At 39.8% G+C, this 15,128-nt stretch overlaps 2 protein-coding genes across 2 annotated transcripts; both read right to left on the bottom strand.

The window, feature by feature from the left end:
• Nucleotides 1-937: 937 nt before the first annotated feature.
• Nucleotides 938-8,958, bottom strand: LOC104414374 (protoheme IX farnesyltransferase, mitochondrial). The gene is made up of 7 exons (XM_010025450.3): nt 8,416-8,958; nt 7,272-7,401; nt 5,147-5,284; nt 4,874-5,007; nt 2,815-2,940; nt 2,350-2,453; nt 938-1,658 (listed from the first exon to the last, which is right to left on the bottom strand). The coding sequence occupies exons 1-7, from the start codon at nt 8,811-8,813 to the stop codon at nt 1,285-1,287; spliced, it is 1,404 nt and encodes a 467-aa protein (XP_010023752.2). The 5' UTR covers nt 8,814-8,958; the 3' UTR covers nt 938-1,284.
• Nucleotides 8,959-11,198: 2,240 nt separating this feature from the next.
• Nucleotides 11,199-14,089, bottom strand: LOC104414373. The gene is made up of 5 exons (XM_010025449.3): nt 13,906-14,089; nt 13,658-13,778; nt 12,761-13,064; nt 11,630-11,749; nt 11,199-11,451 (listed from the first exon to the last, which is right to left on the bottom strand). The coding sequence occupies exons 1-5, from the start codon at nt 13,983-13,985 to the stop codon at nt 11,330-11,332; spliced, it is 747 nt and encodes a 248-aa protein (XP_010023751.1). The 5' UTR covers nt 13,986-14,089; the 3' UTR covers nt 11,199-11,329.
• Nucleotides 14,090-15,128: the final 1,039 nt, after the last annotated feature.

Here is a 15,128-nt window from a genome sequence, read left to right as displayed (position 1 = left end):
CCTAATTCATTTATGTCGCTGGAGGTTGAGCCATCAAGATAGATTCAGCTTAGAGATGGGAAGTCCGCGTCTTGACGGAGGTGGTGAGGGTGATGTGGACAAAGGTTGAGATGTAAGTGGCTTTATGCCTTATACCATTCGGGACGAGACTAAATATTAGTATTTATCACCATCTTCTCCAAGAGGACCAATGGACACATCACATCTTCATATCTTCTGAAAGCTTATGTACAGGAGAACACTTCTTTTGCTTCCTTATGAAGGAGTGCAGACAGTTGTCACATTAGCAATTTGGATTACAAAAACAATGTCCAGCTTCTGCATTCTTGAAACAAATAGTGCAGCGAGCCTTGTTGATCAAATGAGTGAAGGATCTTCTCTGTTGGGCGCTTATCCTCTTATAGATTAGGAATTGGCTGCATCATCATGATTGTCGTAAAAGCAGGAGTGGTTGGACTTGATAGTCGTCTTTTCTTTTTTGTTAAATTTGGCTCGACATATATATATATATAAATGCTCCTTCAGCACCTGGGAGACTAAGATAAACGGGATGATCCTGTACACGGTTAGCCATCTGATAAGGCAAAATGGCTGCAATCAAATTTGGAGTTGAGGAGGCACTCGTGATCTAATATTGGACTTTCAAGGCCATGAGTATGATAATAGAGTGCCATGTTGAGATGGAGACTGATTAAATTTCTTTGAGAAAGATCGCTTGAAGCTATTGTTAACCTGCAATTGCGATCACGGTCTACTTTTGGCTGTTGTAGTGAATTACATCATCTCCTTTTCTTTTATTCCTTTTCTGTTGAGTTCTCTCGTCTTAACAATTTCTTTTTCTGCTTCTACTTTTGGCTTACCTTTTTTTCTCGATAAAACATAAGATAGATACCCAATGCGAGAAAATCCAAAAGAAGTATGCACAGCATGATCGAACTCAACAGATGACGCCAAAGAGGCCAGTAGGCTAGCATGAAAGAGTTGCCAAATGTTACAATGTATAGCTTATCGTCTGAATTACTCACCCCAAATTCCAGGGTGGAATGTACATTCCTCTCCGTCGAATGAAAACCAGTCGGTAATCCAATTCACAAGTCCATTACTATTATTCAACAATAGAAAGTGAACACCCTCACCACTAAAATGATCAACAGCCTCTATCCATTTTGTACTTCATCCAAACCCGACATTATTGACATGTATACTGGTGCATTTCCATGACAAAATCTGCAAAACTAACAGCAAGGATTTTCTGCAAAAACTTGAAAATTGGAAGACTCGGGTTCAGTGAGGGCCAGCATAAGAAGGAGCAGGTAGAAAAGGAAAGGGCGCATAAGATGCGTATGCAACCGGCGGTTGTGCTTGTGTCCTGAAACCCTTTTTTCTCTTGGAAGAACCATTTTCTTCTAACGGAGTTTCCAGAGAAGATGAGAGCTCATTATATTTAAGTGAGTGGCTTCGTGAGAGATCTTGATGACTATCCAAGAGACGGTGAAAAATAAGGCCAGACATAAATACAGGAAGATACAAGAGGCTCGCATGGAACATTCTTCTTGCCTTCTGCATGGTACGGTCCCGGTAGAATGAAAATGCTGTAGCACTTATAGCGAGCGTAAGGACTGTTGATTCTAGACAGAACCACCCGGTTGCCAAACCCCCTGCAGAAAGAAATTAAGTTGCCAGCACCTGAGCTGTAAGAATAGTAAATTTCCTTCCAGGTAGATGCACAAGAGTCTAAAGGAAACTGAGAAAGCTCTTAAGAAAGAAAACACCTCAAAGAGATTGAAGAAAAGATATATAGATTTTAAATGACACATCCTGTAAATCCACCTAACATTTATGCACCTAATTATAAGCAATTTAGTCCAGCCAATTCACATAGAATAGCACGCAAATTTGTCCAGATCACAATTCATAATCGCTGTTAAATTAAGAGGTAGAAAGACATCTTTAGTCAAGTAAATAGTAATAAGAAAGTTTCGTGAAACCCAAGCAGAGGAAAGAAAACAAGAGAACTATTGCATCTGAAAAGAAGCTGAGAAGGTTTTCCATTTCTTTCTAGAAAGGAAGGGGGTTAAGGAGCACATAAAACTCAGAATTCTGTTTTATTTTTTACATAAATATAAGCTTGAGCTGGACAAGTTGATAAAGTTAAAAAGAAAATATGTTCCCATCCACCACCTATTTAGTGGAAACCTTAGATATAAAACAAAAGGTCCAATAAAAGGTCAATACATTGCAGCAAAGGCCAACTTGAGAAAGGCATATATCTTAGTCAATCTAACAGAATTTAACTAAAATTGAAAATTTCATACAGAAGTATAAAAGTTTAAGGTATGAGGGACTTACAGTCATAGGCTAAATATCCCAAAGGTACCATATAGAGGCAGTTCCTTAAAGCTACTAAAGAAGTTCTCTGGCCCAAAGCATCACCAAGGGATAGCATTTTAAACCTAACGTGCGAGAAGGAAGGAGATAGTAAGCCAGCAAAGACATTAAGCTTTTCATCAACAAGTACCTAGACCCAATACTCATCTGTAAAGCAGAGAATTACAAGAAGACCTAAAATGAAGATGTTTTGCAGTATCCCATTTTCTTTTCTTTTTTTTCTTTTTTCTTTTTTTTTTTTCTTTTTTTGGGTCGAATGGTGTTTTCCAGTATCCAGAAAGGCTAGAAATACAAGTTTGAAAACAAAGTTCTCACGACCTCAACAATCTTAAAGCACTGAAAAGATCATGCTGACAAGAAAGTTTATGTCGATTGTCGAATGACTGCAGATTTTCACACAAATATTTATCAGAAATATGGACATACCCTCCAGCAGCATAATCATTGCGACACAAGTGTGCCAGAGCCATGAAATGGGGTATTTGCCAGAAATAGAGAGCAGCAGGGAGAATCATCGAGTTAAGAGAAATTTCACCAGAAGCTGCAACCCAACTGAAATGCCAAAAAATCAAAAGCTTTAATGCATAATCTGATATCTATGCAAAAACATAAGAATATACAAAATAGCTGCAAACGATACTTAGAGAATCAAAAGTTTCATCATTATAGAACAACTGAAGAGGCGCCACTAAGTGTTTACTTTAACCACCACTCAAAAACTGAAGAGGAACCATTGAGTATCCACCTTAAAGTAGTTTAATTATTGATCAAGAAGTCATTGATGATTTTTCTTTCGTTTTGGACGAGAATTCAATGAGAAGGTGATCGTTTAGGTGATTACAGAAATAATATCTGACCAAATGTTATTGGTTAAAAATACTAGTCATCTTATCTCTTCAAGACACACCAATAGCCAATCACCAATGGCAGCACATGATTTCTTTGTCACTGTCAAATCCATCTCATAATCATTGGGCTATCCTCCAAAGTAAAAATCACAAATCTCTCCACAATCAGGAATCAGACTTACTCACGCTAAAGTTATATATTATGTGTCAAATATAATATAGCCCTCACACAATCCAGAAATTCCAACATTCCAGACTCCCAATTCATCTCAGGCTCGAGTCTGCTCCCTGTCCTCCTGCCCAAATATATACCGATAATTCATTCTTTTGGACATAAGATAAATCTAGGTGCAACATTATGCCCCTGTGTAGTTATTTGCATTAGGTTTAGGTTATCTTCTTCTCATATGAAGGACACCGAAGATAATTCAAACTGCAATTTTATGCTGCTATGCACTTAACTTCTAAAACTATGAAGTTCGAAAATTATGAAGTTCGAAGCTTAGCGGTATTGGTCAAATTAGGCTTCAAAACCTTTCGATGGCTAATACTGTAATCACAGTTTCAGTTTGGCTACACAAACAAGACAGTGAAATGGCCCATTAGTTAACACCATCTGAAGCACAACTTACATGCTTGTCTATCGAATCTTAATCGAAATGTCCAAATAACTGGAAGAAATAGCCCTGTTTGACCAACCCCCCTGGGTGCATTCTCTTCCTCCCTCTCACCATTCATTAGTAAAAAGACTTCAACTTTTTACTTTCGAAAACCTTTTGTACTGTCACTCTTTCTAGTTTCCTTTCCATACCACCCCACTTTACAAGTTTATACATTGCAACAAACAGTTTCATGGAGGTCAAAGTCAAATATAGAGGGCTCATAATGATTTAAGCAAAGATCACAGGGTGCGGAAGTCACAGTATGGACCCATCTGTAGGTTTTTGTGAAAGGGTTGCACTTATCATTTACTTTTCTCAAGCTCTGAATACAAATGAGGTGGAAGCTGACTAAGGCAGAGGATATGAACCTGCCCCAAAGAGTGTCAAATCCATTGGTTAAATCACTCCTGACTCCATTTTGTCCACTCCCAGTGTGTTTTTTCAGAATAAATACAATAAAATTAGTTTCTTTCATGGTCAAAGGAACACATGGCCAAAAAGGTACGTGCATAGAAGCTTCAACATTGACGTCTCAGTAAAAATAACCTCAGAGCTGACTTTTTCTTTAGCTTCGCCAGTGAGTCCACTACCTGATGCAACTGCCCTGCTTGACCCAGATTGAACCAGGTCAACTCCAGCATGATCCAGTTTTTTAAAGCTACAAATTCAGGCATCCGGACCTGCCTTTGTTGGATGGACTGGTCCAATCCGGATTCTCAAAAACATTGATTACAACCAAAAGTCAAGAATCAGCTCTAAGTCCAACTGAGATCAAGATTCAAGCTCCAATCACATAGGGAGTTTCCTATGGCTATGACCACCATGGGCCACACAGCATGGAGATCCCTTTAGGTGAAAATCTTTAGATTTCATGCTTCAAGATTAGAATAACTTTTAAACTTATTAAGGAAAACACTGTAAGCAAATCAACAAAATCGCATAGATAAGGCAAAGAGACTTCAGAGATAAAATTACCCAAGAAGGGGTGGAATGGCACCAACAATAGCTCCAACCCAAGTATTTACAGGGTGAATCTGCTTCAGTGGTGTGTATACAAAAGCATAAAGAATAAGATTGGAAGCAGCAAACCCTGCAGCCAATGCATTTGTCTGAAACAGCCTTGTCAACAGGACAGTCAAATTAGTCCTCCAAGCATAATGAAATGTCAAAGTGAAAGAGATGCACAATATTCTGACTGCCGAGTCTAAAGTAATGTTTTTAGTGCTATTAGGTAATTAATTTGGTCACCTTATATGCCAATAATGCAGTCCCAACTACACCAGCAGAAGATGCCCAAGCAACTGCATGAGGTACAGATATCCTCCCCGAAGGTAAAGGTCTTTGCTTTGTTCTCTTCATTTTAGCATCATTCTTTATCTCAAAGACCTGATTAACAAGGCATATAGAATTAGAAACTTTCTTCTGACGGATTACACTATTATACACATCACATCAAAAGAAAGGAACCCCAATAGAGAACTAATTAGGCTGTCAATAGTACCAAACTATCTATCTCCTTCATTTTATACATTGTCAGCCCAACTCTATCTTCCAACTCAGTGAACCAGAACATAGTGCACAGGTACTCTCTTCGCAGGTGAGTGAAGCTGCCAATCCCTCTCTCTCTCTCAATCAAAGAAACACTACTCTCCCAAGAGGGATTGTCAATTTTTGACTCCATCCCTCCCTCATCCTCTTGTTAAGTTCATAACAATTTAAAACCTAATATTGACTTAAAGTGGAAAGTAGTCGATAAACTGAAATTAATCAGGGACAGACAACTGAACTTCATCTTCTTTTTAAAAGACAACTACTTTCCTTCTTGATTGGCACTAAAGACCACTTGCTATTAAAAGAGGGCTGTTGGAATAAAAATATCCATGAATGGCACGGTGCAAATCAAATAGTGGACAAATTAAGTACAATATGAAATGATTCTAATTGGGGATGTCAATAGAAATCAAAAGAGAAATTGTTGAATTTTGGTTACCAGTCAATTTGATTGAAATAACTGATTCAGTTGATTAGTTAAAAAAATTCCAATTGAGTGTGATATTTACTATATACCTAAAACCTTATGTCCTAATGATATAGCTGATTAGGATTCTGAACCCAACTTGGATTTGATAATTAAATAGGTTGAACCACCATATCAATGCTAAAGCAATCCTTGTAGATGCATTTGCTCAATTAAAAATGATAGGATACTCATATAACCTTCCTAACTTTCTTCCTATCTCCCTTAAAAAAAAAAAAAAAAATTCCAACCAATCGGCAGAGTGACAAGGAAGTAAATGATATATGACCAGATTGGTCGCACATAAAATCAATCATTAGAGTCTACGCTTTTAAAGCCCAGTGGTTACAATTCGCATCTCTTTGACTGCAATAGTCCAGGTCCCTAATATTTGTCTCTGAGGACTATTCTTCCACAGAACTCAAATAATGCAAATAGTGCTCATGATGCAGTTCTGCTTCTTTTCGTTCCTTCTTTTCTGAACAGTTTCATTGGTGGCTGTGCGGCCTTTGTAAACTCAAGACCTTCAGTAAAGCTGCAGGCATCTCACATGAGGCAATCTTTTGGGTTCTTCATATCAGTTAAAAAGGTCGTTCAGCTAGAAAGAAACCCAGAAAAAGCAAATGCAAGATAACCTGTGAGTTGCCCTTTTCTAGGAGTTAATTCTGAGTCCTAGTACAAACCCACTACTCTTCTGTTCCTATTCAAAGGCATGTTTGCCAAAGCATAAACAAGTGCTTTAACCTACTACTTACTTTCCTCCAAAAATTTGAAAACAAAAATAAATTAATCTCACAAAGTATTATAAAAATGATAGATGATCCAACATGTCGATTTGAATATTTTGATTAGTTAAATGAAAGTCAAATTCTAATGATCTACACGTTTACATTCATGAATGGCTCAGTTACAAGAAACAGTGATGCGTTAAGAGACTAGCAATGAAGGGAAAGTCTCGTGGTGAGTAATTTCAGGTCAAATGATACATGCGACATGCTTGGATCTTTGATAGGACTTTTTGGAGTATGATCGAATTATTTTTCTAAATAGGTTTTAGTCTTGTTGAACCTTTTCCATTACCCCAAGGTTTACTTACACATGAGAGACCGTAGGATGAAACAAGAACTCTCATTAAACTACAGACATAACCTATAATCTCATTATACACAACAATATGAAGCTTTAATGAAATGCAAAATGTCCACTTTCAGGGACACACTCTTGTCTAAGAAGAGATGCAACATGAACACCCCATACTAGATCATCAGTTAACCAGAAAAATTATCCACTCAACCGTTCACCAAAATCGCAGATAGCCAATTATGACAGCAATGAGAATTCTATTGAAATACCTACCTGATTCAAGGAGTTTGCAGCAGCTGCAACCATCATGGTGCCACCACACGTCCAACAAAGCCCTGGAATGTCAACCACACTTCCGCTCCCAAGAACAAACCCAGTTCCAGAGGTAGCAACAACTAACAAACTAGAGAGAGAGAGAGAGAGAAAGATTTTAGTTCTGTGCACAACGATTCTATACTCTAAACTAACTAACCCCATTTAGCATGTATAGGAAGGTATCAATCAAATGTAACTAGTGACGAGGTTCTTTCTGTGTCGCCAGGAATCCCCTACCTGCTCTATCAGGGTGAATCAAATGCTTTGAGAACTGTCCAAGGGAATAAGCATCCAAGCACTACCTTATGAATTGGTTGGCAAACACAAAAGTTTGATATGATATAGATACAACTAAAGTGGAACCATTTCTTAAGGAACAGTGTACGCTCTGTGAAGTAGTTTGGATGATTCCAAACATATCTGGTGAAGGACTCTAAATATAGACTGACGAGATGAGCATATATGTAGCTGTTACTAATGAAAAATCCACAAAGGCAAATTGTCAGGTCACCAGCTGAGCTAATACATGCAGGATCGTCTTTGTAACCATTTTCAACACAAGCATTGCAGTTTACATAAAGAGGTCCAAACAAATTAATGAAGATTCTGAGATGATACGGCAATGAGTGCGGAAATAGATTGAAATGTCTATTGCGAAAGATTTCACCATAATTTGAGCGGCCTCCTAATTAAGAAAAATTCATAGGCCCCCATGACAATGGTAAATCAAATTTAGTGCATTCTCAAGCATACATAAATCCTTATGTGATCCACAGAAGTAGCTTGTAACATATGATCCCGCATAACAGATCACAAATCTCGAAACATCAAAGCAAAGCATAAAGACCACAGTTTTTGTCCACAAGAACTGTGCGGTGGTTTTCGTCATAGTCGAAGCTAGCAGCCAAAGGCAATGGAGAGAACCACCCAGAGCTGTCATCAAGTCAATGGCAACCCCAGCAAGTCGTTCAAGCTACCAAATTTCGAAAACCCAACAGTCGAACCGCGAGCCAAGAACATCTTCACTCAATCAATCAGAACAACAAATCTAGATCGGAATATCCCCGAATTTAAACCCAGAAAGGGCCAAAGGACGCTTTACCTGAGGCGAGCCTTCGACAGCTCCCAGTAGCACCGTCCGTAGTGACGAGCCACATCCACCGCCTCCCTCGCTCTCAAGGAAGCGAGCGAAGAGACGTCGAAGGCGGCGGCGGCGGCGGCGGCGGTGACGGTAGCGGGAGAAGAGGAGGAGGAGGCAAAAGCCCTGACCCCATCCGCCCCGCCGATGAACCCTACCCCCGAATTCGCTGGAACCGACGAATTCGGATGCGACGGAGGCGGCGCCGCCGCGGAGGGGGACGAGGGCGATCCGGAGAGGGACTGGAGCGGTCGTCGAGTGGCGACGCAGTAGAATGACGAGTGATGGGTTGACGGCGACGGTGACGGCGATGAGGAGAGGAGCCTTCTCGCGGAAGAGAAGCCCAGGGAGCTCCTCCACATGGTGGCGGCGGCGGCGGCGGCGGCGAGGAGGAGGAGCCGGAGATCAGCACGCGGCGCTCGAGTCCACTTTGGAAGCCGCGTGGTGACCGGGGGAAGAGGTTCTTCTGCCGCCTCCCCCCGAACAGGGGAAACGACGGCGTTTAAGATGCTCTACGAACTGCCGGCCCAAAAAAGAGTCGAAACGCACCGTCTCCGCTCGCAGGCGTGGCCTCTCTTTTTTTTTTTCCTGATTGAGGAATTGCCATTCCTTCTTATCCGTGTTAGATCTTTCTTCGTGCCGTATAAGACGGAAATGCCATCAGTGCGACGTAGCGACGACTACTGCTTCCCATGAGCTTAGGGAGGAACGTTCGAATCCTCGTCGGTGGTCAAACCGGATCGCCACCATCACAAGATGTTCTTACACCTTTACTTGTTCTTTGGGGTAGTATTTGAAGTTTTTACAATATGAAGTCGTCCGCCCTTAAGCACACCATTGCTAATTATAGAGACAAGGCATTGAGAGCTTCTGCCGGTGGTGGTGGTGGTGGTTGGAGGGGGTAATTTGGCAGTGGTTTCCATGCTACTTGCGCTATATCCGTGGTAGTGGCCAAGAATGGTTGTGTTCTTGGCAACTAGGGGAACAGAGCAAGGAGTTAGTTGATAGGCTTGAGCAGAGCTCTACTTGTCCTATAGTGGTTTTGAAGCCACCCCAGGCACGTAGAAAGCTACTATAATTCCTTATCCAACAGTAGCCCTCACCATAGGCCACAAGTTCGTTTATTTATTTTGTTTTGACTAAGAAAGCAAGTAAATGAATTATTAGAATGAACAAAAATTAGGGGTTAATCTTATTACACTCGAAAGACAATTAGTCAATAATATTCAATACTAACTAAATATATATACACATATATTGGTTGAAAAACTAAAAAATAATTAAATAATTGAGTCATAATTTCTTTATATATATATCGGTCTGGGTAGACAGATAAGTGGTTCCACTTCTAAAATTGGAAATCGGATCAGTTTTCGCTGATTCTAGTAAATTGAAATTGAGAACTGGACCGATCCCTATGAGAACCGTCGATTCTGGGTTGGGCCAATTCAGTTGCCTCTGGATGGTTCTTGATTCTTTCACACACCCTTATTTCACGTATTGTCCCACTTGATATCAAGAAATCATAAGGTTTCGTGAATTCTTTATCAACTTCACTTTTACTATGCACTTAACATCCCCAAGTTTGTTCACTCGTCTTTCAAAATATATATATATATATTGAAGGAGCAATTGGAAAGATTCAATTTAAACTGTAATTGATGAGGTAAGTTGTCCCCATCAATCTCTCATGAATTATTATTAATTTCATATAGTCCTGATCTTTGTTCGATGTCCAATACATTCTCTAATTTTTTTTTTATTCAACTTAGTGCATAAACTTTTTAGAATTGATTCAATATCATCCCCCATTAAATAAACTAACGAAAATTGCTGATATCCGACCTAACACGATAGTGTGCCATGTGCGATTTAGCGTTCAAGTTGGCATATTCCATGTGTTCATACTCATTCTTCATTTTCGACACAATACATTATTTTTTTTTTATAAAAACTCATCCCGCATTAAGAAACCTCTGCGTCTTCAGCACCACCGCCCATTGCCGCATCGCTCGGCCCGACACTCAAAACCCATCACCGCCACCAAGCCCGGCCTCCAAAAGGCATGGCAATCGCAAGCTCCCCGACCGACATTTGACGGAGCTAGTGGTCTTAACAGAGAGGGAGAGGGCGCGAATGGGAGATTGATGGACGATCCGGTGGTGGCGGTGGTGAACTGCGGGGCTGGACGATGGTTGTGGAAGATTGCGGCTTGCGATTGTGAGTGGGTGGTGGAGGACGTGTACGCGCAATAAATGGAAGAGAAAAATTACCAAAAAAAAATCAAGAGGCCTCGATGCTACTCTATAGCCGTGTGGGGAAAGAAAAAAAACACAGGACATGATGCTGCGCTTAATTAGGAGATGACATTAAACTCAATTTGAAATGTTCAGGAACTAAAATTAATTAAAAAAACTCACGGACAACATTAAATAACAAACAAAAGTTCTTAAACTATGGCATAAAAATGTCTATTTCCATTTAATATTCATCCAATTATGATTTGTTCCCCAGATGAATGGTTCTCATGTTAAGTGGTGTCTAAACAATTATACCACCATTTTTAGTCTTACAATCCCCTCATTCTTAAATCTTGAAAACGTGAAACTTACTTTTGACCGGATGAGACCTGCACCGGACGAGAATTAATTGGGATGCTAAAAAGTTCTCGAACACCCCATTATTAGAAAATAAATAAACCCTGCCTTGGTGATGGCGACTGGTGAGAGAAAAAAATGCTTGAAGAATTTAGCCAAAAAAGGACTTTAACCAGCATCCTTGATAATGCTAATGAAGGATAAATCTTGACATAAAGAATGAAAAAGAAAGAGAACTGAAGGCATTGCATATTAACATGATCAAAACATCAGCTTTCACTTCAGTGCCAATCTATGCCACCTAATGTGGTAGATCCTACCCCTTCCCATACTTCACTCTCCCCAACCTCCTCAGTCTCAAAGCCCTCCATGCCACTGTCCCAAAAGCCTCCACCATTTGCATCTGGTAGGAGAGAACATGAAGCAAAAATTTGCCTGAACAAGTTAGTCATGGCCAAACTTCCCCATTTCGCTGGAGAAAAATTTCAATTCCATGAAATAGAACTTCAGAGAAGTAGAACCATCTGGAGATGACATGGTTTTGATGCTTTCTTCATTGGTAGGAGAGTTTAGAGACTTACAGTGGTTATAGAGAGGCCTTCTTTTCTCGTTCAGGCTAATATTCTCTGCCTTCCTTCGCTGCTCGGGATTTGGAGCTTGTCCCAGAACTACGACTCGCTTCAGAGGAGAGACAATTCCACCTTGCAAGTAATACGCAGAGTAAGTTATGCTTATATTTCCACCAGTAAGAAGCATACACAGATAGGATCAGGGCATTCTAAGAAGTCATCATGTGTACTAAGGTAAGGCTTGCTTGCAACGTTCATTGCATCATGTTTTCAAATATTCATCTGGGTCATTCACCAAGCAATGTCTTGTTTCCAGGAAGTACCGTCTGGCCATGAAAGAGGGAAAAGAAGTGTGAAGTTTACCACATTAGGTTCAAAAATCCAATGGCCATATCGTTGAAGTTGTATCTTATGATTTCAAAAGCTTAGTAGATTGGCATGATATTTATAGCTAGCACACTGGGCAAACACCGTTGTCGTAAATTCAGAATTCACTTGCCTGTTGAAGATCGGATCAACCAGGCCACTAACAATTGGCGATCATGGATGTGAAACCACTGAAAAACCAGGATGAAGCTCTGGTGTTGCTCTTCCAGGAATGTTCTAGTGACCCCCATGACTATGATGTGTCGTTTAAGCTAATTATGTAGCTTTCATGCTCCATTCAAGGTTTTGCATCATACTTTTTCCCTGTGTAGAGGAGCCCTATCTGTCGACAACTGAGGAAACACAGGGCTTAAACGCCCATCATTTTCAGCACGTGCCCAGAAAGAGTTTTTGGTTTGATTGTAATCTCAGATAGGTGGTGGGTTACTTTTATCTAACCAGTCATAGAATTGCCTAATCACTATCTTTCAATGCCCTCTGAAATTATTTATCTTCAAATTCAATCAGCAGAGCTTATTTCACATGGCTGCTGATGAATAATAAAAACTAAAGTGACGGTGATTTTATAAGTTATTAATCCTATAGATAAAGGCGGAGGCCTTAATGCTAGACTAGACTCATGCTTGAAAAGCCAATTGTAGAGGTAAAGGACCAATCTTTTGCTATCATTTGTTGCATCAGATCACCCAAAAACAAAGTGAGAACGATTGACAGTACCGAGGTTTATAGGGTGAGAACTGAGATTAAAGCACCAACCTCCAAAAGGGTTCCGTCTCTTTCTGGACTCCCTCCCTTCATCAACTTCTGCAGAGTCTCCGACCTTACTGGAGCTGGTTGCAACTTTGCGATCTTCTCCACTTTCTTCACATGTAAGCTTGAACTGCTCAAAGACATTACAATCTTCTCCACTTTCTTTACATGTAAGCTTGAACTGCTCAAATAAAGCATTATCGACACTGCACTTATTTTCTGCCAATGCTTTCTTTTTGCAGTCTTGCGAATTGCCCAACTCGCTCACGTTTCTAGCGCCCAGGAGTGTCGAAAAAGGCTTTACCTTGCCCTGCCAAGGAAAGAGCTTCCCTCTCTCAATCAATTCATTATTCAGGCTACTGAAAATGATCAGCTGGAAAGGAGCATGCATTTGAACTAAATGGGTCTAGCCCAAAGTCAAAATGACCCGACTAAAATGAGTGGGAGAACAATTCATATCCAGACAAACACCGCATGTTATTCTTGTTTGGTAATTTCTCATGAATAACTTGAGCTATTTCAAAGAAGAAACTGTCCCGGACTAGGCATGCATGCATTTCCCCTGCAAATTAGACACAGAACTTGAAGGAAACAAAGAAAAGGAAAAAGAACCCTCTAACACACCTAAAAAGAGAGACTAGATTATCGCAAGGTGGTTTGATTGGTTTCTACAAGCAGCTCAGTCAAAACGAACTTGGGTTCTTGTGACTCTTTATCTGTCGGGGAGACAAAGGGAGTATCTGCAATGTCCACACAGAGATGGTAATGACAGTCCTAGACAATTGATTCATCACTCCCAATAGGGCTTCCCCAAAACCTGGCAGCCTAGTAGAAAACGACAGGATTTCAAGATTTTCCTTCACTTTCTCGGCAGCCAAACACAAGGTCGCGGACAGACTGTACCTGAACCGTGCCCGGCGGAGATGAGGTTCTCTGCAGTTTCCGATCAAGAAACTCAGACAGAGAGACGCGCGTCCAGCCCGCTTTCTGGTCTCCGCTCGCATCCTCCTTGGCGTCCTTGCCTCTGATCCCTCGACCCATCAAGAAAGAACCCAGAAAAGGGGACACCCAGAGACATCCATTAACATCAGCAGGCTAGCAATTTCGAAGGATCGAGAAAGAAAGGTAGGTACATGATGGGCTAATCTTACGGGTTCGAAGAACGAAAGAGGGCCGACGACTTGATCGAACGCTGCCCGAACACTTGCAATGCAGAATCTTTGGAGCTCATTTGCGCTTTGGACTAGAATTCTTCGGTAATTTCGATGTTTCTCTGCCTTTGAGCTCCGTTCTTGGCTTTCCGTTCGCGCTCAGGTTTTATGGCGCCATCAGTTCAAAATGAGGAATTGGAAGAGGGTAATTTCAATGCTATTGGGCCTACCGATCGAAGAATGATGGGCTCGACGATAATCGATTTGAGGTTGTGTAGAGTGGAACGAAAATACACAACCAACTAAATTTTTTCAGATTTTTCTTTTTTACGCATCCAAATTAATTGTTGTCGGACGGCAAAAGGAAACTCTTATGGGATTATTTCTGATAAAAAGATAATACATGTAATTAGAAAATTTTAGCTTTAACACGTGGAGGATTTTTATAAACTCTCGCTATCGAAATATTCAGTGAGCTATATTTGGTGATCAAGATAAAAATAAGGATAGGAAAATCATTGATGTTTGATTCCCGCCCAAGATAGGTTAAAACCAAATTAATAAGGATAAAATATGGATTAAAAAATCCCATGTTAAGGGTGAGATGAAATTGAATAAAAATTTTCATGGAATAAAGCTATATGATTATATCCCACCCCTTTTTTATCATATAGACAAAATCCGCCTTAATTTTTTTCATATTATATTTGCATAATTGTCTTTAGCCTAGTTATTTTCCTTCTATGATTTTGAATCAAATTTAAACATATTGCCATTTAGAAAATAGAAACTAGTCTCTTCTTTATCATTGTTTTTAGGAAAAAGCCTTCAAAAACCTCAAATTAGGACCACTATAACACATCTGTCCTAAAAGAATTTATTCCTAATATCCAAAACATGTATTGGTGTAACACATTCACCATATGTCAATAATCCGTTAATGATCATCATAAAAAATTTGCCTTCATGGACAACAAAAGGCAAAATTTGTTGACAATGGTGCTTACACGACTATTAAAAACAAAAACAAAAAAACAATGTTGTTTTTTGCTAAAAAAAAAAAACCATCAAATCAAATATTCATAGAGGGTAAATGTGTTACATATATACAAATTTGAGATTTTTGATGTCACAATAAAAATTTTAAGATAGATATGTCATAGTAGGTAAAGTTTAGTATATTTTATATCGCAAAATCTTTTTAGAGTGAACGAGTCACAGTT

Source organism: Eucalyptus grandis, chromosome 8 (genome assembly GCF_016545825.1).
Source record: "Eucalyptus grandis isolate ANBG69807.140 chromosome 8, ASM1654582v1, whole genome shotgun sequence".
Taxonomy (NCBI): Eukaryota; Viridiplantae; Streptophyta; class Magnoliopsida; order Myrtales; family Myrtaceae; genus Eucalyptus; species Eucalyptus grandis.
This window is presented reverse-complemented; position numbering and strand designations above follow the sequence as displayed.

What these genes read in the sequence shown, in the direction of transcription:
- LOC104414374 (XM_010025450.3), bottom strand. Translation starts at nt 8,813, where the DNA reads ATGTGGAGGAGCTCCCTGGGCTTCTCTTCCGCGAGAAGGCTCCTCTCC. An exon ending in CTGCAAACTCCTTGAATCAG is followed by an intron (nt 5,285 to 7,271) that starts GTAGGTATTTCA and finishes CTTGTTAATCAG; the next exon opens with GTCTTTGAGATAAAGAATGA. An exon ending in GGGATATTTAGCCTATGACT is followed by an intron (nt 1,659 to 2,349) that starts GTAAGTCCCTCA and finishes TTCTTTCTGCAG; the next exon opens with GGGGTTTGGCAACCGGGTGG.
- LOC104414373 (XM_010025449.3), bottom strand. Translation starts at nt 13,985, where the DNA reads ATGAGCTCCAAAGATTCTGCATTGCAAGTGTTCGGGCAGCGTTCGATC. An exon ending in CTCTTTCGTTCTTCGAACCC is followed by an intron (nt 13,779 to 13,905) that starts GTAAGATTAGCC and finishes TCGAGGGATCAG; the next exon opens with AGGCAAGGACGCCAAGGAGG. An exon ending in GAGACGGAACCCTTTTGGAG is followed by an intron (nt 11,750 to 12,760) that starts GTTGGTGCTTTA and finishes ATTACTTGCAAG; the next exon opens with GTGGAATTGTCTCTCCTCTG.